General features: G+C 49.4%; 1 protein-coding gene and 1 pseudogene across 2 annotated transcripts in view; one reads left to right on the forward strand and one right to left on the reverse strand.

Annotated features, from left to right (window-relative positions):
• Positions 1 to 22,128, reverse strand: part of LOC146035985 (flavin reductase (NADPH)-like) — a 33,643-nt gene extending 11,515 nt beyond the window's left edge. Inside the window, exons 1-3 of one of the 2 annotated variants that reach the window (XM_083159719.1) lie at positions 21,992 to 22,128; positions 12,680 to 12,841; positions 8,105 to 8,194 (exon numbers count right to left, since the gene is read on the reverse strand). In XM_083159719.1, coding sequence (XP_083015845.1) covers positions 8,105 to 8,194; positions 12,680 to 12,841; positions 21,992 to 22,070 — 331 coding nt within the window. In that variant the 5' untranslated portion in view covers positions 22,071 to 22,128. The remainder of the gene's footprint in view (positions 1 to 8,104; positions 8,195 to 12,679; positions 12,842 to 21,991) is intronic. The other variant, XM_083159720.1, reaches the window with a different exon arrangement.
• On the forward strand, positions 9,893 to 10,000 carry LOC146039980 (U2 spliceosomal RNA; annotated as a pseudogene).
• Positions 22,129 to 23,223: the final 1,095 nt, after the last annotated feature.

The following is a 23,223-nucleotide window of genomic DNA, read 5'->3' on the forward strand; positions in this document are numbered from 1 at the left end:
CTGCCTCCGCACTCCAAAACCACACATCGGTGGTCCATATACTTGTATTGTATTCATAAAAATTATGTTATACACCCTCTGAATACCCCATTCAATATTGCACGAGGATACGTGCGTTGTGTTCCCTTATATCTTTCATATATCCTGAGAGGAAAAAAAAAACACACGAGAGGAGAGGGGACCGTAAAAGACGTTTACAGGGGAGTAAGACATTTTTCCTTTTGTTTCCGAAGCGCCTATTGTCAGTGACACTGAGATTAATTTTTTTGTTCAATTGCAGATAGACCATCAATGGCCTAGTTCATGGTGTGCCAAATCAAACCATAAGGCTAGATTTTAGGAAAGGCTTATGTGAACACATCTGCATGGGCAGCTGGTAACAGGGCCGGCAACAGAAATCTTGGGGCCCGGAACACTGATATCTCTGAGGCCCCCCAACACTGAACGCGGATTGTTATTACAGTGCATATTGAATGTATTTTTTTATTAATAGAAATAAACAGATAATTAAAATTCAAAATGCAATATTTTAGAGAAGGGCAGATGGGAGGGCACAGCATTGTGTGTTGTGTGGTTTGGTGCGTTGTGTCATTAAATCCATTAGTACGGGTAGCCAGACAGGTGAATAGGCAGTCATGCTTACAGACCCTGAGTTCCTCAAAGCTTTGGGGCCCCTCAACTGGTCAGGGCCTGGAGGAAAAAAGAAAAACTAAACTATATGTTTATGCTTGGCATCGATGGAGGGAAACCATCTGGTTCTCCCCAATCGATGGCAAAACTATTCTACATTGGCCATAAACAATCGATGATTACAATTTATCGATGGTTGATGGGCATCCCTAGTCCGTGTCCCTACGTGCTGCTATACAGAGGACACGGCAGAACCCGGTACAAACACTACAGCCCGTTTTAGCCGGTACAGACTATATTAAACAGTAGCGCACGCAGGGGGGGTTTCTGAGTACCCAGAAAACCCCCCCAGGAGTCTAAGGGCCTTAAGCTGAAAGCTGAGGGTCCCCTCTTTCCATGGGTACAAGAATTTTAAAAATCGGCCCTTGGGAACCAGAGATATCTGACTTCAAAGCAGTGGTCCCCATCCAAGCCTGTTAATTGCTCTTCCCAGTCAGATATTTCAGGTTCTGTCTGACGTAGAGTTTTTCTGAGGGTATATTCCAAAATCTGGGATTCTCCCCCTTTGAGGGACACTAGCAGCTTGTCTCTACTGTTCCCAGAACCAGAGATATCAGCCTTCCAGCAGCTGGTTACTGCTCCAGCTCCACACACCTGGTATGTAGTTTTATATACTCATTGGCAGATTGCTCTGCCTCCTGAAATCTGATCCACTAGTCCCCAATTCCATTTGGTAGGTGGGATTCTCTAGTTTTTAATTCCATTAAAATCTAAGAAATCTATTTCTGGGAACTGGAGATATCTGCAGTCAAGCAAGTGGTCCTCCCACCAGAAAATTATGAATAATAAGCCCACTCTACTATACACCCCTCCTCTGCATAATAAACATCCTCTACCACCCTGGAAGTTATGTATCAGGGCCCCTTCATTCAGCCCAATGCCCCATTCTCCCACCCCATCTCCCACCATCTGTGCAGTAAAGGTGTAATAAGTGGAAATTACTCATCCAGGCCCTACATGCTGAGCAGTTGATATAATACTCCCTACCACCCGGGGGACATCAAAGCTTCCCCCACCCCTACCGCTGGAGGATCAGTAGGTGCCCCAATACATTGCTATGCCCAAGGGTCTACACTGCTGTTGACGCCCATGTATGTATGTATATATATGTATATATATATATATATATATATTTTATTATTATTTATATATATATTTGGTCTATCTATAATACTTTAACTGACCCGGCATATACTGGGTCACCTAAGTGTCCATCTCCGTGCTTTGCTCCGCCCCTCTGGAAACCCCCTTCTGAAAATCCTGCGTTTGCCACTGTTAAAGTGGTACTGTACCAGCTTAAACGGTATAGTTGGAGGGTGTGGTAACGGGGTAAAATGTGCCACTCTCCCTGCCATGTTGCTTCGGGACTGCCATTTGATTTAAAAATGTTGGGCCCAAGTTAAACAATATACTATGTGAGATTTGATGAACTTTCCCCCATTAATTCCAGTGCTGGGTGTTCTTAGCACTGATATTAGAATGAGACCTGGTAGTCGGAAATGTGACCCTTGTTTCCAGCTGTAGCTTGCAATGGGGCACATTTATCAAGATCGCATTTACAAAGCGATCTGGGCGGAATATTACCGCCCAGGATCGCATTGTAAAATGTGATCATATCACCGGAATGTATTACCTGCTGTGCGCAGGGATAGGTCTCCGAAAGGAGCCCGTCCCTGCGATGCCCGGAGCCGGAAGCCGGGGGTCTGCGCATGCGCGGTTACGCACTGACCCCTCCACCCCCCCGCGACCCCGCTCACCGCACTGCCGCTCGGGCAGTGCGATGTGTAGCCATAGGCTACAATGGGCTATCGCCATATCAGAATGACGATAGCCATGGGGTGCGAAGCCGGGCTGCCCAATGTTGATACATCAGGCAGCTTTGCATTCCGCATAGAAACCTATGGGGGAAGCGGCCAGCAGTGCGGCAGGGGGGGATCGCAGCAGGGATCGGAGATTCCTGCTGCGGTCCCACTTTCATCCATTTCAGTGATACTTAATATTTGCGGTTAACCCCCAAAACGGGTGTTTTCGGGGATTTAGCCGCAAATCTTACTTGATAAATGGGCCTGTAAGTGTATTCCAGCAATGGTTCTCTCTATTCTATCACCTTTTAGGGAAATGCTCCTTTTTGTATCCCAGTTGGACTGGATGGAGGCCTCTCTACACAAGGAGGTGCAGGAGCATTTGGGAAGGCCACATAGACTCCCGACCAGCTGCCGCTAAATCCCACATTTTGAACTTTGGAACCGCGCAGCAGCCGCAACACAGCTGTATAAGACCCAGATATTCTTGTGTGATCCCCTGGGCCTGATGTGACAGCTTTTGTGTGATTGCTGTGTCATTTCCCGATGCGGTAGATATGAGCTTCCCTCCCCTTATGTTCTCCTTTCACTTTCAACTCTCTTCTTGAATTTTCTCTTTCTCTTTGTCAGTTTGTTCTCTTGTGTTCTAAGCTTTTTACGTTGCTAGCCCGGGTATGGGTCATAGGGTGGACACTATGAAGTTTTGACATTATGTTGACCACTAAAGGTCTACATGGCTAAGGTGGACAGGGCCGGAAGGTCAACACAAGCATTAGGTCAACAAGGGTGAGGTGGCTGCTATAGAACAGCTGGCAATGTTATAATAACCTTATGTAACAAAAAGACGCTGCTGAAGGCGTGTCTGATCCGCTGATGCGTCCAAAGGTGTAGCATTGGATCATCTGCGTGATCATCTGAGTTACCCCCACTCTGGGACTGGCTGGCAAGTTTTAGCCTAGGGGGCAAGTCCAGAGCACTGGCCCATAAGTAACAACGCATCATTAAATGGCGTTTTTTTTGGTAAAAAAATATGTGTTAATAAAAAAAAGATAATAACGACACCACAGGCTGCTCCCCCTGTATAATAACAGGACACCACAGGCTGCTGCCCTGTATAATAACCGGACACCACAGACTGCTCCAGGGGCGGGCTGGGCCGGGGGGCAGAGTGCCATGTGCCCCCCGGGCCGTTCTAAAAGTTACTTTTTCGGGCCGCCTTGTATTTCACATTCTGTTCCTGTAGCCGTGTCGCTGCTACAGGAACATGGCCGCCGGCCTCCTGCATGAGGACATGTTCACATTCCCGGCCAACCATGCGTCGTGCGTCTAGGGGGGAAGGGGCGGACCACGGAGTACTGCTACTCGGAGGATGGAGCCGCAGCGTGTGGCAGCCAGGCAGGGCAGAGAGACGGGAGCCGCAGCAGTGGAGCACGGACCCCGGCCTAAAAGCAAGTTACAGTTACAGCAGAGCACTATGTTTTGGGTGTTATAATGGGGGGTGAGGGAGCTGCCTGTGGTGTCCTGTTATAATTATACAGGGGGAGCAGCCTGTGGTGTCAGGCTGCTCCCCCTGTATAATTATACCAGAACAGTCTTAGTGTAATTATACAGGGGGAGCTGCCTGTGGTGTCCTGGTATAAATAAACAGGGGGAGCAGCCTGTGGTGTCCTGCCAGGACACCACAGGCTGCTCCCCCTGTATAATTATTCCAGGACAGTCTTGGTATAATTATACAGGGGGAGCAGCCTGTGGTGTCCTGCCAGGACACCACAGGCTGCTCCCCCTGTATAATTACACCAGGACAGTCTTGGTATAATTATACAGGAGGAGCTGCCTGTGGTGTAAGGTATAATTATACAGGGGGAGCAGCGGACACCACAGGCTGCTCCCCCTGTATAATTATACCAGGACAGTCTTGGTATAATTATACAGGGGGAGCAGCCTGTGGTGTCCTGGCAAGACACCACAGGCTGCTCCCCCTGTATAATTATACCAGGACAGTCTTGGTATAATTATAAAGGGGGAGCAGCCTGTGGTGTCCTGGTATAATTATACAGAGGGAGCAGCCTGTGGTGTCCTGTTCTTTTAATATAGGGGAGCAGCCTGTGGTGTCTTCTTGTTATTATGCGGGGGAGCAGCCTGTGGTGTAAGGTATAATTATATAGGGGGAGCAGCCTATGGTGTCCTGCCAGGACACCACAGGTTGCTTCCCCTGTATAATTATACCAGGACAGTCTTGGTATAATTATACAGGGGGAGCAGCCTATGGTGTTCTGGTATGATTATACAGAGGGAGCAGCCTGTGGTGTCCTATTCTGTTATTTTAATACTGGGGGATAGCCTGTGGTGTTCTGATATTATACTGGGGAGCAGTCTGTGGTGTCCGGTTAATATACAGGGGAGCAGTCTGTGATGTCCGGTTATTATACAGGGCAGCAGTCTGTGGTGTCCTGTTATTATACAGGGGGAGCAGCCTGTGGTGTCCTGTTATTATACAGGGGGAGCAGCCTGTGGTGTCTTGTTATTATACAGGGGGAGCAGCCTGTGGTGTCGTTATTATCTTTTTTTTTTTATTAATACATATTTTTATTACCGAAAAACCGCCATTTCATGATGGTCGTTACTTATGGGCCAGTGCTCTGGACTTGCCCCCCAGGCTAAAAGTTGCCAGCCAGCCCCTGGACTGCTCCCCTGTATAATAACAGGACACCACAGACTGCTCTCCTGTATAATAACAGGACACCGAGGCTGCTCTCCAGTATAATATCAGGACACCACAGGCTGCCCCCAGTATTAAAATAACAGAATAGGACACCACAGGCTGCTCCCCCTGTATAATAACAGGACACCACACGCTGCTGCCTTGTATAATAACCGGACACCACAGACTGCTGCCCTGTATAATTACACCAAGACTGTTCTAGTATAATTATACAGGGGGAGCAACCTGTGGTGTCCTGGCAGGACACCACAGGCTGCTCCCCTGTATAATTATGCCAGGACACCACAGGCTGCTCCCCCTGTATAATTATACCAGGACACCACAGGCAGCTCCCCTGCCCCCATTATAACACCCAATACATAGTACTGTAACTTGCTTTTAGGCCCGGGTCCGTGCTCCACTGCTGCGGCTCCCGTCTCTCTGCCCTGCCTTGCTTTCCCACGCTGCGGCTCCATCCTCCGCCCCTTCCCCCCTAGATGCACGAGTGGTTGGCCAGGAATCAGGACAGGAATGTTAATGTAACAGACGGCCGGCCCGGGACATGTGAACATGTCCTTATGCAGGAGGCCGGCAGCCATGTTCCTGTAGCCGCAGCAGGGCCTACAGGAGTTCAGAATGTAAAATACAAGGCGGCCCGAAAAAGTAACTTTTAGAGAGGCCCGGGGGGGCACATGGCACCCTGCCCCCCGGCCCAGCCCGCCCCTGCCCCCACTGATGGGGAACGGTGTAGAACATCACCTCCCAGATCTGCACCTCACAGATCGAGAACCACCGGTCATCTTAGAGAGAAGAGGAGAAATATGACAAACCTATAGTTTGCAGACTGGGGCAGAACAGACCCAGGACACCGCGTGAAACCAAGGTGTTATTTTATTAGTCAATTAAAAGGTGTAAAGGAAAGGTATAATTTTTTTTGCCTTAATCAATAAACAGTAATACATAAGGCGAGCTCAGGGAGGACAGAAACCTCCCATGGGGCAGAAGGGCAAATAGAATGAATAGAAAAAGGTTGAGTTTTATAACACACTTCTATGATGTTGTAGTAATGTCTTACTATGCATCATCATTGTCTTCTGGAAAATCTGACAGTCAGTGAACGGTTACTGTATAAATGGTAGACAATGTCTAGGTTGACAGTCACTAATGGTTGACAGTGACTATGTCGACACTGTGAAATGGTCAACATACCCAAGGTCAACACACACTTACGGTTGACATAAGTTTGTGTTGACCCTATTCTAGTCCACCATGTCTATGCCAACCATAAGACTGTGTCGACCTTTTGTGAATGTCGACCATTTCAAGCTGTCAACCATTAGTGACTGTTGACAATGTCTAGGTAATGGGCTGGAAATAACAAGTAGTGAAAAGAGTGGAGAATTGGCCAGTAGCAACCAATCCCTTGTGATGTAGCATTTATCAAGTACAATCTACAAAATAACAGGTACGTGCTCTTTGGTTGCTTTGGACAACATCTCCACTGGTCTATTTCTCCACTGTTTAAAGCATGATACTGTACATCAACCCCAGTGTCCCTCTAATACAGCCTATCAGTTATGTTATTACTGGTTATTAAACATCCGACAGGACGGGGAAGAAACGTGCGGGGACAGTGACTGGTTTCCAGATCTACGGATTTAAAGTCCTTTGGAGAAATGGTACGGTGCTAGTAAGGTCTGTGGGAGTCTTAGGCCACACTCTATGGGCCTTATTCTAGTTCACTCTTTCTGACAAATTCCTTCTTAGATGGACAAAACCATGTGCACTGCAGGTGGGGGAGATGTAACTAGTGCAGAGAGAATTAGATTGGGTGGGGTTTTACTTCAAAGTGAGATCTATATTGCAGTGGAAAAAGCAGCCAGTATTTACCCTGCACAGAAACTAAATAATTCACCCAAATCTAATTCTCTCTGCACATTTTATATCTGTCCCCTGCAGTGCACATGGTTTTGTCCATCTAAGAAGGATTTTGTCAGAAAGAGTGAACTAGAATAAGGCCCTAAGTCCCTATAAAGTACTGATAAATGGTGTGCACTGCTACCACTGCAGTTCTGTATGACCAGCATCGGTTATTAGCCTTTATCCTATAGAACGCTATAAATAATCAGGGCCGGCGCCACCACTAGGCAAATCTAGGCATTTGCCTAGGTCGCCGGCCACTGGAGGGCGGCATTTTGCCCCCGTGCCGCGGGGGTACCTGTCCTGCGGCGCTGTGTATTTAAAGCTGCACTGCAGTCAATAAGAAATAACGAGCGCTATCTGCCAGGCTATGCGGAAGCGCTTCTGTTGTGAAAACACTGTCCGCACGCTGATTGGCTAAGATTCAGCCAATCATCGTGCGCCGTGCGGCCAGTGTTTTCACAACAGAAGTGCTTCCGCATAGCCCGGTGGATAGCGCTCGTTGACTGCAGGGACCCCTCTCTGCCACCGCCGCCAGCTTTAAATACACAGAGCCGCAGGACAGGTACCCCCCCCCTCCCCCCGGCACCGGGGCGCCCCCACCCCGACTCGCCTGGGGCGCTCCGGTGAATAATGTAAATAATGTATTATCTGTTGAATGAGATACATTGTTTAAAGGAGAATTTCACCCACCCTGACGCAACACTTCAGAGTGATCTCCCCTTACCCACCTGACCGACATAGCGCTATGCTAAGGTTATCTACACGCTACAGTGCAATTATAATTTTCAGTGTGACACAAGGGGGGGTGCAAGTCACACCTGGAAGCTACCCACTGAGCAGAATGGGGGTTCTGGTAGACACTAGAGAGGCCACGCCCCTTACCAGCAATGCCCCACCCTACTCACAAAGCCACGCCCCATTTATTATCTCCATCTTTATACACACATAATGGGCTGTAAAACATTATCCAGAAAAATGTCACACTCACAAGACATGCAGCCCACCACTTTGCGGACACCATGCTCCTTCATCGCCTCCACAATATTCTGTGTCCCCTTCGACATCACTGTGGTTGGCCCTTTAATGAACAGGACAATAGTTATGAGATGAATAAGGGGTTAGACATATATATATTAAATCAGGCATGCACAAACTGTAGTTGCTACATGGGTGGAGCAAGACCAGGGGGCTTGCTCCTTCACTATCCACGCCACTACTGGTTTCCTTAGTAACCAGGTGGCGAGCGAAGAGGAGCAGAGCAAGCCACCGTGCCCGAAAAAGTGGCAAGCGAACCGAGCCCGCTAGGGTCCATTTCGGTCCCTATTTCCGAGCTTGCTCCTCCTCTCTCCTCCCCTGTCACATGACAAGGTCCCTTGGCCCACTTGAATTTAGACCTACCCATGCACAAACTGGTTCTCTAGCTGCTGTGGAACTACAAGTCTCAGCACGCCCTGCTAGTTTTTATTGCTTGGATTAGTAATTATACAGCCAATGGAAAGCATCAAACTTTGTATTAAATATTAACTACAGACGTGAAGAGACGCTACTACTTGATTGGTTATGAACTACAATATTCATGTAACAGGCAAATGAATGTGAGGATTCGTGACATCATCTTGCAGGAGGGGGAGTAACTGCAATTCAATGCACCCGAGTAAACTTCTAGAGTTATAGCCCACGCACTGGCTGTATATAGAGATCAACACTGCAAAACTGTAGTCACTGGCTCCCCCTAGTGGATCTACATTAGATGCACATTTTAAAGGACAACTGACACAAATCACAGCACACACTGCGATAAAAAAAACTTTCAAATTAAGTTGGTTGCTTTTCTCCAGATCATAACTACAGAAAAAAAAATGATCATTTAATTAGTACTAGGCAGAGGCAAAGGTCACTGTACTACGATAAATAAGACTCTGAGTCCCAAAAGTAAAATCCTGGCCTTGCTTCTTATATTGTGCCAGTAGTTGGCAGGCAAGATCCACACAACCTTGAAAACAGGATGATCCAGTGACCTTTGCTCACATATTCTTCAATGTCACAAGATCCACAGTAATGGGGCCTACACACCGGGCGATTTCAGGGCATTTTCTAAGCGATGTTACTTCATTTGTCTAGAAAATGATGCAATGTGCGGCGCTATCGCCCGGCGATTGATATGCAGAGTTCTGGATAAATCTACTCAATCGCCGCTCAGGGCCAACGTTAGAGCACTGACAGATCGCACAGCACACAGCGCTGACACAGCACTGTGCAGTGCTGTGTGCTGAGGGATTTATCTGAGCTCAGCAAAGTCTCTACGTGTGTAGGCCTCATTAGTCATGGCAGCTGCTATCATTTTATTAGTAGCTTTCTGCCGAGACATTTATTTATTAATACATACCTCCCAACTTTTGAAGTTCTGCATGCGGGACGATGCTCCTTTTCGGGGGGGGGGTGGCCTAATTTGGGGCGTGGCCTATACTCGCGGCTCTTCCGCGAGGCCACGCCCCCATTTTGCCGCTATGGGGGCATGACCCAGAGGCTCTGTGAGCCTCTAGCCATGCCCCCAGCCCCCTGGCTGCGGGAATAGACGCTGTGCGCATGCGCACAGCGTTTATTCCCCGCTGCTTAGCAGCTGACAGGGGGGACTCCCAACAGCCCCCCCCCACACCGCGGGACACTGCCGGCCCGCGGGTGGGACATCGGGACAGGCCCTGACAATCGGGACTGTCCCGATAAAATCGGGACTGTTGGGAGGTATGATTAATAGTTTATTATATAGTGCATACATATCGCTTCTCGGCCTTTTGGCTAAGATCAAGTGTAGTATCTGTTCTTATCAGTTGGGTCTGGACCGCCCCCCTGGCAGAGAATAGAGAAAAGCTGGACCGAACCACCTTGCTACTGAGCTGAGGAATAGTGAACCTCATGTTCTGGGCGGGTGTAAGGTCTGGCTGAGTATCTACACCCTGCCGTGGGGGAGGGGGGGGCACACACTCTCCCACTGGTAGGGAGGGGAGAAGCATCGGGCCTAGTAGATGGGGCTCTTGTTCGGGGGTCTATAGCCTCTGAGGGAGAGTCATTCCAAAAGCCCGGTCTAGTATCCACTCCCAGGAAGACGGGAAAAGCTGGGGTCGAGTAGATTGCTCTCTGGTCCGGGGGTTCCAAGTTCCAGCCCAGTACTCAATCCCTGGGAGAGGTGAAACGTCGGGACTGAGTAGGTGTTTTCTTCTCCTTCAGTTGGTCTATTTGGCCTCTGCCGGGGAGACTCATCGAAAAGCCCAGTGGAGTATCCTTTCCCATGCCAGGGGGCCGGAAAGGGCCTGCTGGTGGGGCAGAGAAACACTTGGTCGGACGCTGACTGGCTGGCTGCCTGGAGTCCGAGGCTGCACTGTGCCCCCGGGGAAACTCGGGGGTGCCGAATATGCACGGGTGATCCCCAAATCACCTTGCACTAGTAAGCACTAGCACTGCGCACTTCCCTTTAGGTTAGCGCTTCACGTCCTTACCTCGTCCTTTTGGATGGGGTAGGACAATTTTTCACACCCCCACCCCGGGTGAAAGTGAGGAAAGCGGGTCCCTCTAAGCTCTAAGCTTCGGCGAAGAGGACCCACCGATCCCTATTTTCGCCTCTTCGGCCTTATGGCTGAGAGGGGTTAGGGGAAAAAACGGGGCCCTTCTCCTTCGGGAGAGAGCCTATTCGATCGTACGACCCCCTATGCACGTGTTTAGGCACAGCACTGTTTTTTTCAAACTCATAGTGCATACTTATTCTGCAGTGCTGTACAGAGACAGTAAAGGTGGCCTTTTAAGAGATTTCCAGATGATAGATCAAGAGTCAGTAAGTCGACATTGTCAAAAGGTCAACATAGTTGGCACAACAAGGTCGACACCGGAATTTATTTATTTTTGCGATTTTTCATATGTTACCATCCATGTGGACATCCGGCCTGATTCAGAATGAGTTGGAGTTTTGTTAAGATTTTCAAAACCGCAACTTCCGGCGGTAGGCTGTGGGGTGTCCGTGCAGCACAGGGCAAAGTTGCCCCGTTGACTGGCGATGTGGCCACAACATGTTGTGGCCACTTCGCTATTGGGTGAGCGCTTCACTATACAGCTGCAAAGCCTGTCGCAGGCCGGACATTTTTCCGGTCATGTACACAGAATTCTGGCTAATGCAGATTTCTAACAGGTCTCTCCTACTTCGTACAGAGATGGTAAAAATACACGCATGTAGTGGAGATAAAGTACCAATGAATCATCTTCTAGCCGCCATGTTTCAGTCCATACGTACCGACTTTTAAAGTTGCCTCTCCGGGAGAAGCCCGCATAGTCAGTCAGCGGTACGCAGTTAGCGTAGTCAGTCAGCTGATAGATTGAGCAGAGTTCAGTTATGGCTGCTGAAACGGTTACTCTTTTTAACCTGCCGCAGATGGAGGAGGCGTCAGAGGGTGCCATCTGACCTTTGTCACCCTGATCCGATTCGTGTTCTGTTGGGCAGAGGAGCTGACCAGCATCCGTTCTGTGAGCGACATCTCTCCATCTTGCAGAAGACCACCGTCCATCTTGTATGATATGGCAGGTATGAATGTGTCCCTGAAACACCCCCACCATCCATGCCAGCCCGAAGCGTGGCGAGCGCGGAATTACGCTTCCTCCTGACCTTTTCATACCCCCACTATCCACGTCTCCATGGAGTTGATCTTATAAAGTGTGGCGAGCACAGCGAGCCACCGAGCGTGGCGAGCGCATCGTGCCCCGCAAGGGGATGGGGAACACATGTGAAGTAATCCGTGGCCCCTCGTGGGGCTCGCTACGCTGCGGGCTGGCGTGGATGGTGGGGATTTGAAAAGGAGGCATTTGCCAGTATGTAACATGGAGCACTGCCAAATGCCTCCTTCATTGTGAATGAGACGCACTTGCGTCCGCACCCCCTCTTTGGACAGGAGACGCACGCGCTACAGAAATCCTAACCCTGTCCGCAGGGTTGCTGTACCTTGCCGCAATAGCTACTGAGACACAGGACGGTCTCATTGCAGGCGCGTCTGAGGTGCTCCTTCGTCTCTAAAAGATGGTGCTCCTCTCCGCCGGGGCCAGCATGATCCCCTCTCCGCCAAAGAGAGGGGATCATACTGGCGCCGGCGGTGTGAGAGAGGCGTTGTCTAGGCTTGCCAGGGACGCCGGGGACAGAGATGCAGTTCCTGCAACACTTGTGTAGTTTCACAGCGGCAGCCTACGCTGATAACGTAGCTTAGGCTGCCGCCATGAAACTACACAAGTAAAGCAGCCGTTGGGCTACACTGATAACGTAGCTTAGGCTGCTGCCATAAAACGACACAAGTAAAGCAGCCGCTGGGCTACACTATTAGCGTAGCTTCAAACATAGCGTAAGCTGCCGCCGTGAAACTACACAAATACCTAATGTCAATATTGCCTGATGCAGGATGTTACACTGGTAAAATGCGTTGCTACACACTCCATGAACAAGATAAGTACGCACAATTATTTTTCTTATGATAAAGCAATAGGCTTCATCTGTTGGAGCATCTTTCTCTCAACAGCACCATGCACCCCTTACCTAGGCCAGATTCTGGTCCCAGAACAATTATGACAGCATCCTGTCCCTCCACGACCTTTGAGACATCACTCTTATTCAGCACGTTCCCCACCACGATCCGTGCCAGCTTCTTATTTTTAGGGAGAGGAGCGGGATCCAACACCAGGACGGACACATTGTACCCTGTAAACATATCCAGATTAATGGGGGGTGCAGGGCATACTGAAGCCCAGCCCCCCAGCCAGAGCTCAATGACATCATGAGTATGTAGTCCTAGAGGTTACAAAGAAAGTCTAGCCAAAGTAGGAATTTTTATGCTTAAAAAAAAGATATTGGAGTTGAGAGATGCTTAACCTGTACCAATAGGGGGGGCAATATAAGGAACGATCAGGCACCCTTTGTACCTTGAGGTCGGTGAATAGAATACGTGGAAATCCCCTTAGATTAGAGCAGAGGAGATTTCTTACCCTGAAGGAGGAGTTTTTTTGTGGTTAGGTTTGGAACTCTGCCAGCAGAGGCGGTGTTGGCAGACACAAGTAATACATTTAGGAAAGGGTTGGACAAAAACAACACCCAGGGTTTAGTAGGGAGAGCAGGGTACAGCACAATGGCAACATAATCAATAGTGTAGCCTAATTTAGAAAAACTTAGTTGAGGGTATCACATTATTCAACCTTACTATGGCCCTTATTCACATCTGATTGCAGTACAATTTTGTTCTCAAAATAGGCAAAACCATGTGCACTGCAGGTGGGGCAGATGTAACATGTATAGAGAGAGTTAGATTTGGGTGGGGTGTGTTGAAACTGAAATCTAAATTGCAGTGTAAAAATAATGCAGCTTTTATTTACCCTACACAGAAATAAAATAACTCGCCCAAATCTAACTCCCTCTATACATGTTACATCTGCCTCCCGCTGCAGTGCACATGGTTTTGCCCATTTTGAGAACAAATGTGTACTGTGATCAGATCTGAATAAGGGCCTATGTTACTAAGATACAGTAGATTTTAATTTCTTTGTGTATTATGTTTATTAGGTTGTTTAAATTGTCTTTGTACCACTACAAGAATAAAGTTCGCTCTCAATAAGGTGGAGCTATATATATGGTACTCATGCATCCCCTGTGTGTATAATGTTCCCGCCCAGCGTTCTACACAAACCCGCCCCCCTAGGGAAAAGACCAGTGTGATACACATGTTGGTGAGCGGCACCCCCGGACCCCCGCTACCCCCCCTCCCGTGATTCGCAGACCCCCTCTCCCGCGATTCACGCCCCCCCCCCCCCCCCGCGCGATTCGCGGCCTCCCACAACCCCTCCCGCGATTCACGGCCCCCTCCCGCGATTCACGGAACCCCGCGACCCGACCCCCCCGTGAGATTCACGGACCCCTAAAACCCCCCTCCCTGCGATTCACACCCATCCACGCCGCCAGTGGGGAGCCGTTGACTCAAAAACACCCTACTATACTATTGCATAGCTGAGCCACATTTTCACATTTATTACTGTGGCTCAATTATAACATTTGAGGCTGTGGCTGTAGAACCCAGCTCTACATACTTCTCTAATGGCTCAGACGTCACACTCCTTGCAGGTCCTCCTAGCTACAACAGCACCGGCTAAAGGTTTCCAGCTTTCAAATCTGGCTGGCAGTTTATAAGATATTGGGGTTTATAGCTATTAGACCTTGGGGCAGAGGAGTAATCGCTGTGGGCCATGTATACACAGCTAATATGCTCAAATCCATTGCACAGTTACGTGACAAATTCAACCCACCTCACTTAGGGCCTAGTGTTCATAGATCCCCCTCTCCATCATTTGGTCCGTTGAGTAGCCTCTAGTGGTTACTGACGGTATTTCACCTCAGAGGTGAGGAGTAGTTGGCCTTTTATATCTATAGATTCTTCTATGAAGCTTCAGACCTATGCTCCCTTTCCACCAGCACGCACCCTTAACCTCACTGAAAAATGCTTCATTAGTAATGTACAGCATAAGGGACATAGTGTATGCTAAAGGTTGTGTATTATGATACAGGGTATGAATGATTAATGTACTTGGTGCATTGAGTTGCTTCTTTGATGTAGAACAGTGCACAGCGTGGGATTGTCTCTGGTGAATTCTATGTCCTAGGTCAGCTGTGAGGCCACTTCCAGAGCAAATCAGTCCGAGCTAAATCTGTCTGCCCCTATATGTGCGGGGGAGTCTAGATATCCAACATGTCTTAGCAAAGTGCATGCAATAGATAAAGGGGTAGAGAAGGTACACTGTTATACCCCTTTTATACCAAAACGCCAGGTCGCACCCGGCTTTTTGGACCCAGCTTCAAGCCAGGTGCGACCCTTTTACACCAGTGCTACCCCACCCGGCGCAGGGACCCGGACCGCTGCTCTGGGGGCAAGCCCAGCACTAAGGTAATCTGCTGGGCTGCCCCCAGCCTTCGTCTGGGAGGTGAATGGATGACGGACACAGGAATCCATCCACCTCCTCTGCTGCCTGCAGAGTATAGCAGACAGCAGCGCAGGCTGTCTGTGCCCCCCTCCCCCCCTCCAACCTGCAGGCACTGCGGTCCATAGGTTGTACGTCCCCCATTGATGTAAACGGGAGTTGGGTCGGATGACCCGGCATACCAGTTTACACCGCCCTCTACCCAGGTCCTAGCCATGTTCTACCCAGGTCAGGACCTGGGTAGAAGTCCCGTGTAAAGAGACACGGCGTGACCCATTTACACTGCCGCTGACCCGGGTTTTTGCGGCGGTGTAAAAGGGGTATTAGTGGTGTTCCCTGCTGTCCAGAAAGTGGAGAAAACCCAGTGACCCATGTCTAGATTTATTTAAATCACACTGGGCAGGATGATAACATTAGCATTGTTGTTTTGAAACAGAGATTTTATCATTACAGGGTGCCCAGTTCACATTGTGGGGTGTATTCAATGGGATTCAGTATGAAATCCCGGCGGTCGGGATCCCGTGTTCAAAATCCCGACGCCGGAATCCCGACCGCCGAAATCCCAACAAGGGGGGACGGGGATCGCCCCCCCCCTTTTGGGCTCGCTGCGCTCGCCACGCAGCGGGTCCGGTGCCTCGCTACGCTCGGCACGCTTATTTATTCTCCCTCCAGGGGTGTCGTGGACACCCACGGAGGGAGAAAGTGTCGGGATTTCGGCGGTCAAGATTTCGGCGGTCGGGATTCCAGCGTCGGGATTCTGAACGCCGGGATCTCGACCCCGGGATTTAAACTGCATACAATTCAATGCGATCTGCAAGCTCTGACAGCGAGCACTGCTGCCTGCTCCATGTCACAGCTGTCAGCTGACCCCCTGCACACACCGTTTCCCTCGCGCTAAGTTTTTGGAGTGAGGGGGAAATGGCGTATGCGGCCGCTAAAACAGCGAGGCTTGCGGCTAAATGCAGCAGGCTCCCTGCATTAGCCGTGAGCCTCGCTGCTTGGGGGCGTGTTGAATAGGGTGAGAGGGCGGCGCGGGGGTTCAAGGATGAGGATTGCTTGTTTTTAGAGATTCCCGCCATTTAACCCCCTCACCGGCCGCATTGAATACACCCCTATAAGGCAGTATGCCAGTTCCCTTTATGAGGCATAGTTCCCCAAAGTACAATATGAGTCCCAGTGCTCACAGCTTACATTGGGCCAGATGCACTAAGCTTCAAAAGTGATAACATGGAGAGTGATAAACAGCCAGCCAATCAGCTCCTCCCTGACATTTTTCAAACACAGTCTGTGACATGACTGGTAGCAGCTGATTGGCTGTTTATCACTCTCCATGTTATCACATTTGAAGCTTAGTGCATCTGGCCCATTATGAGTCATACAAGGTGCCTGCCCACTTCCTCCTGAACGTGCACATATATGGAAGGTTCCTCAGAGCAACCGTACATATGCGTGCACCTTCCACATCTTTCAATGGTTGGCGACCATTGAAAGATGTGAGAGGTTCCCACTGACATGGATGTTTAGGTGAACGTACGCGCCGTGCGAATGGCAGGCCGGCGTACCACCATTCGCAAGGCGGGATCTGGTTGACTCGCAAGGATGCAAATTCGCATCCGAGCGAATCAAGCAGAATAACCTTCATAGTGTACAATATGAGACTCTGGGGGTCATTCTAATTCATTCAGACAGGGACAAATGTGTGCTGGGGCTGGCAGCTGGGCATCAGCCGCCCGCCCTGTCTTAGCCCGGCACACGCAAATAAAAGTCAGTTTCCACTGACTTTTATTTGCGCCTGCCAAAACCAGGAGAAATCAATTGATGATCTCTGTCTTTTCTGCAGGACGGGCTCTCTGGCCCTCGGTAAGCTGCGATCTTTGCGACTTACCAAGACAACCAGAATCAGGTCCTCAATGCCTCCAGTGCACATTATGCATTGTCACATGATACTCATACCTCACTTTGGGGCTCTTCGATCTTGGCAGAATGTGCGCAGCAGACTCCTACTCACACTGTTCGCCCATAGGTGCTGCCTTCTTCTCCCAATGGGGCAGATGTATTAAGCCTTAACAAGAGATAAATACAAGTGTGATAAGGAGAGATAACCGTCCAGCCAATCAGCTCCTTACTGACTTTTTTTAAACACAGCCTGTAACATGGCAGTTAGGAGCTGATTGGCTGGACATTTATCACACTTGCATTTATCTCTTGTTAAGGCTTAATTCATCTGCCCCAATGGCCCTTATTCTAGATGACCCGGACAGATGCATATTTCGGATGGTCACCGAGTGTTCTTAGCCCCACCTACTGTACGGATCGCTCACACCATCCAAGTGCGGTAAGACACCGAGCGAATGGACCCCGAGTGGATGTTTCATGTGAACACCTCCCCCTTCTGTGGGAACCTCCCCCATTCTCCGATGGTCGCCGACCATTGAATGATGGACTAAGCAGTCAGGCAGCTCTGAGTGCTCCAGACCACTCGGACATTTCTCTGTGTGAAAGCAGGGATATGGCCGGGCAGCTTGCATCCGGCTATGGGAACGCCCATGAAACGCGGGGCGTACGCATATGGTAATGAGCCCAAACAGCCCTTCACGCCCCTCTACAACCCCTGCTCGGATGGTTCCATACGATCGTTTTCTGCACGGAATTCACGCCGTGTTCGGACGTGCGAGGTGTTCGCACATGCGCAGAAACGCCTCTGCACACGCGCAAACACAAAACATTAGCCGTCCGTCCGAACACACAGCCGCCCGACTCAGTCAGAATAAGGGCCAATGTGTGGTGCATGGCCAGTGTGCAGAGAAAATGTTTATGTTGTGCGGACTGTTTGTGGCACACTGGTAGATCATTCGGATCTAGGGCCCATTTAATAAGGGATCGCATATGCAAAGCGATGCTATCTGGGCAGCATTTTCCCACAAGGATCGCATTGCAATATGTGATCCCTTGGTCAGAATGTATAACCTTGCAGACGCAGGGACAGGGATTCCAAAAGGAGATCGAAGATTCCTGCTTCGGCCCCTCCATGATACATGCGGGGGATACTTAATATTTGCATCTAATATTTGGTGTTTTCTAGAAATTAGCCGCAAATATTAAATGGTAAATATCAGGGCGTAACTAGGTATTCTTAGGCCCCATAGCAAAAGTTTGTAAGGGCCCCCTATTTAGCAACTGTAAAAATCATATTACTTAGACATTTAAGATGGGCCCCCTTCCACTTTGGGCCCCATAGCAACTGCACCCCTTGCCTTATGGGAGTTACACCCTTGGTAAATAGGCCACTAAACTAAGCATTTATTTAAGAAAACTGAATCCTTTCATCCAATAAGAAGGTACAATGCCATGAGGGTGTTTCTTTGTCCCCACATCGGCATACTGTCAGCAGAAGCATCTCCTGAGTGTAGGGAGCACCTTGGTCATCCGATGTAAAACAATGGCATTTTACAGGGCACATGGAGAGCAATCTCCAATGAGGCCCACGTAATGTAAATAAACATCTACATACATTGACAGATCGATCGTCAGATTGGGCTGGTTGGAACAAAAACCTGGTAATGGATGAGCAGGGCCGGTGCTAGGCACCGGAGCACCCCAGGCGGGAGCGGTGCCCGGGCGCTCACCTGCGGGGGGGAGGGCGGTGCGCGATGTCTCTGCCTGGCCGCCGGGGGGGGGGGAGGGGGGTGTTTGCGGTGTCTGCCCGGCCGGTGGGGGGTGTGCGCTGACTCTGCCCGGCCGCCGGGGGGGGTTGCGGTGTCTCTGCCCGGCCAGCGGGGGGTGCGCGCTGTCTCTGCCCGGCTGCTGTTTGAGGTGTCTCTGCCTGGCCGCCGGGAGGGTGCGCGGTGTGTCTGCTTGGCCGCAGGGGGTGTGTGTGTGTGTGTGCGCCGGGGGGTGGGTAGATGGGTGCTTGCGATAAGGCCGCCGTGCTGCTAGGGGGGGGGGGGAGTGTTTACTCACCAGACACCTGCTCCTTCCTCCGGCTTTCCTGCTCCGCTGCTCCTGCGGTGGTAGAGCTTTCCAGCTCACTACCACCCTCCAGTGGCCGGCGCCCTAGGCAAATGCCTAGACCTGCCTAGTGGTGGCGCCGGCCCTGTGGATGAGTGACGGTTTTTGGCAGTTTTCCAGCATTTCAAATGCTCAACTGTCATTTACTCTCATCCATTACCAGGTTTTTGTCCCAACCAGCACAATCTGACAATCGATCTGTAGATGTATGGCTGCCTTAACACTTTCACAACTGAAAAGCGTCACGTGAACGTATTTATTAACTTCAGAAGAAACTGTTTTTTTTTCAATGAAAAATCACAGCAATGACACATGTAAGACTCAGCTGCTGCCCACATGAAACTGCTCTCTGGGCGGTGATGGGTTACTGGATAGCGTGAAACGGTGGAAGGCGGGACGCATGCAGGTGGTTGAGTCATATCAAGGCAGAGTACCATGATTCAGCATGCTAGTATGTACACAAGAAACGTACTTGCTCCTATGCGGTCTATTCATGTACAATAAGAGGTGTGGCTATTAAACAAGACTGCACTTGTAAAAAAAACAATAAACCACACAGCGTGAGGTAAAAGGCAGTGGGCGAACAGTTGCCTTGGTCAAAACCAAAAGTGGCATCCTTATCGCAGATAGTTTGCGGTCACACAGTGGTAGAAGTTCTGTTTTTCCCGTCATCTACATGCTAAGTCCAAAGGTAAAGCTATGTGTTATGCTGGCCATACACTAGACCAGGCCCACCAGTAGGGTTACCACCCATCCGGGATTACTCCTGACAGTCCACTAATTGAGATTAGCGGAGTCTGGAGCATACTTGCCTATCCTCCCGGAATAGCCGGGAGGCTCCTGAAAATCAAATCCCCCTCCCGGCCCCCGGGAAGGTGGGCAATTCTCCCGCATTGCCCTCCAGTCCCCTTTCCCGCTATACTAAACAATGGGATTAGAGGGTCCACGGATTGGGGGCGGGACTAAAATGATGCGAATCAAGTCATTTTAGCCCCTCCCTAATCCGCAGACCCACGAATGACGGAGTTTGACTGCCAAAGGGGCGGGGCTTGGTGATGTCAGCCTCATCCCGCACCCCTGACAATAACAATCTGGTCTCCTATCTGGGCTTCTCCCAAATAGGAGAATACAAAAGTAGGCAAGTATGGTCTGGAGGTTTGGCATTCCCAGACTATACAATGTCCAGGAATAGGCAGCTACTAACAGACATTGTATAGTACGGATCACCACCACTCTGGACTCCAGTCTTAATTCCCAGACTGTCAGGAATAACCCCGGATGGGTGGTGGTAACCCTACCAACCAGTGGCTCTCCAGCTGTTGTAAAACTACACACCTTAGCATGCACTGCTACCATTGTAGTATTGTCTAATAGCAAATCGATGGCAGGGAATGCTGGGAGTTGTAGTTTCATAACCGCGGTTAGGTGGTTGGAATAAATATCTGGTAATGTATGGGAGCCAATGACAATCAGCAATTTGCTCCTACATGCCCAAAAAAAAGACGAAAAGTTTTGTTCAGTCAAGTTGGATACATTTCTTTGATTTCAACAACTTGTCTGAACAAAGTTTTTGTCCATTTTCCGAGGTTTGGGAGCAACTTGACGATTGTCATTTGCTCCCACACATTACCAAATATCCATTCCAACCATCCAACTAGCAAAGTTGGTTTGGTGGATGGCCAGCATTAGCTTAACGGTTTTAGTAGAAATTGATCAAAACATCCACATTTAGTGATGGTCGTGAGGATGTAGAACAGGGATGGCCAAACCTGTCCTCAAGATCCACCAACGGTGCATTATCTGCAGGCAACCTGATGTACCCCTGCCTGACACGCAGCACAGTATACACTATCGTACCTCTGCCCGACACGCAGCACAGTATACACTATCGTACCTCTGCCCGACACGCAGCACAGTATACACTATCATACCCCTGCCCGACATGCAGCACAGTATACACTATCGTACCCCTGCCCGACACGCAGCACACTATACACTAATGTACCCCTGCCCATCATGCAGCACAGTATAAACTAATGTACCCCTGCCCGACACGCAGCACAGTATACACTGATGTCACCCTGCCTGACACGCAGCACAGTATACACTAATGTACCCCTGCCCGACACGCAGCACAGTACATAGCTGCCTACCCTCCTGCCTTCTGCAGGAGACTTCCTGAAATAGCGGCAATCTCCCTCTCTCCCTCATTAGTCTAGCAATCTCCCTCATGTCACCTAGCCCACATTACACTGTTACATTATTGAGGAAAAAAGGAATGAGAGATACAGTTATATTGAATCATCAGCACCATTTCCCAGCACTTTACCAAGTATAGTATCTCTTACTAACTGCTCTGGGGCTCATCTACATTTGGATATAAGTCATTTTAAATTACACACCCACGCTTCTAGGTGCCACGTTCACAATCTCTTTTCACAATCTCTTCATATATAGAACTAGACACGCCCTTTGGGTGGAGCATGACACGCCCCCTCATTGGGGTGCTGTGCAAAATTCTATTACCAACTATAATCTCCCTGAAATTAGTTTTCAAAAGTAGGCAAGTATGTCACAGCATACACTGATGTCACCCTGCCCGACACGCAGCACAGTATACACTGATGTACCAATGCCTGGCACGCAGCACAACATACACTAATGTACCCCTGCCCGACACGCAGCACAGTATACACTAATGTACCCCTGCCCGACACGCAGCACAGTATACACTGGTGAAACCCTGCCTGGTATACAGCACAGTATACACCAGCGTCACCCCTCACATGCAGGTATATTGTTGTTACCCTGCCTGGCATGCAGCATAGTGTACATGCAGGACAGTCTATACATATTCCTCATGCTACATGGCTATCGTTACCTGCATCTACAGCTTGTGCCAGGATCACCTGCCCAGTCATCCCAGTGGCCCCGAAGAGGGCAATATTTTTGGTAGCCATTGTCACTCACTACACAGAACTTGCAGCATGTTGTTATGGAGCAGCCCTAGCCTTCTTAGGCCCCACCCCTAATGGGAGGGGCCTCACACAGCTTAACTCCTTGTGTGCTGACCTGCAAACACACCAAGCCACAGATACTAGCTACAACCTTGCCTCCCAATGTATTTGCTGCTTACCATACTATCCCGTTAAGCACTGCCACTCATGAATTACACAGGTTCTGTGGCTGGCTGACCTGAAGCCTGTATTTCACCCGGTATTAATCAGCCACAGAACCTGTGTAATTCAGGAGTGTCCCAGTTTAACCTTCGGTGAAGTAGGAGGGGGGTGTGACCCCCCCTTACCCCCTTCCTGGTTGTGACTTTGCTCATATGGTGTGAGTGTTTTATGTGTAGTTTCCTACAGTAGCAAAGTCTCCCTCCAAATAAATACACACGCAACCATGTTCTAATGCTATTGCTGTATACCTCATATAGAGCTAGATGTACTAAGCCTTTCAGCTCCTAAATATCATGTGACACGTTGGTGGTTGAAAAATGATAGTTAGGGGCTGATTTTTAAAAAATGTGTTATCACTCTCCATTTTATCACTTTTAAGGCTGAGTACATCTCGCCCATAGACTTTATGTAATGTGTATTGTTACTAGAAGTTTATTTTATCAAACGTTCTACACGTAGGGCGGGATGTATTAATATACATCGCCGCCCTTCGCCTGACAGCTGCCACGATGCTACCGCTTATGTACTAACAAATGCGGCTAGCATCGGGTTGCGGTGACGGAGACCCCCGCGATACCTGTAATGTGGTGATATGTCACATCCAGAGGGTGGCGATACCCTGCCCGGCGGAGAAGGTCGGACGGGTAATGGTACATAGGAAATTGCGGTAAAACCCCTGTTTTACCGCATTTTCCCTTTAGTACATCCCGTCCACAGAGAGATTTGTGCCAGAGATTCATAATGGGAGATTCAGCATGAGAAATTTCAAATCTGTCAGGCGACTTCAGGGGAATGAAAAAAGAAGTCTTCAAAATTGAAAAATAAATAATGTAAAGAATGTTGTGGGGCTTCCCCCACGAGCATGACCAGCCCTGGAGTCTCTGAGTCTCTCAAATACCAGGGGGGAGAAATAAATAAGGTCCCCTATATTCAA

The sequence above is a fragment of the Crinia signifera genome, chromosome 9 (assembly GCF_055691185.1).
Source record: "Crinia signifera chromosome 9, ASM5569118v1, whole genome shotgun sequence".
Taxonomy (NCBI): domain Eukaryota; kingdom Metazoa; phylum Chordata; class Amphibia; order Anura; family Myobatrachidae; genus Crinia; species Crinia signifera.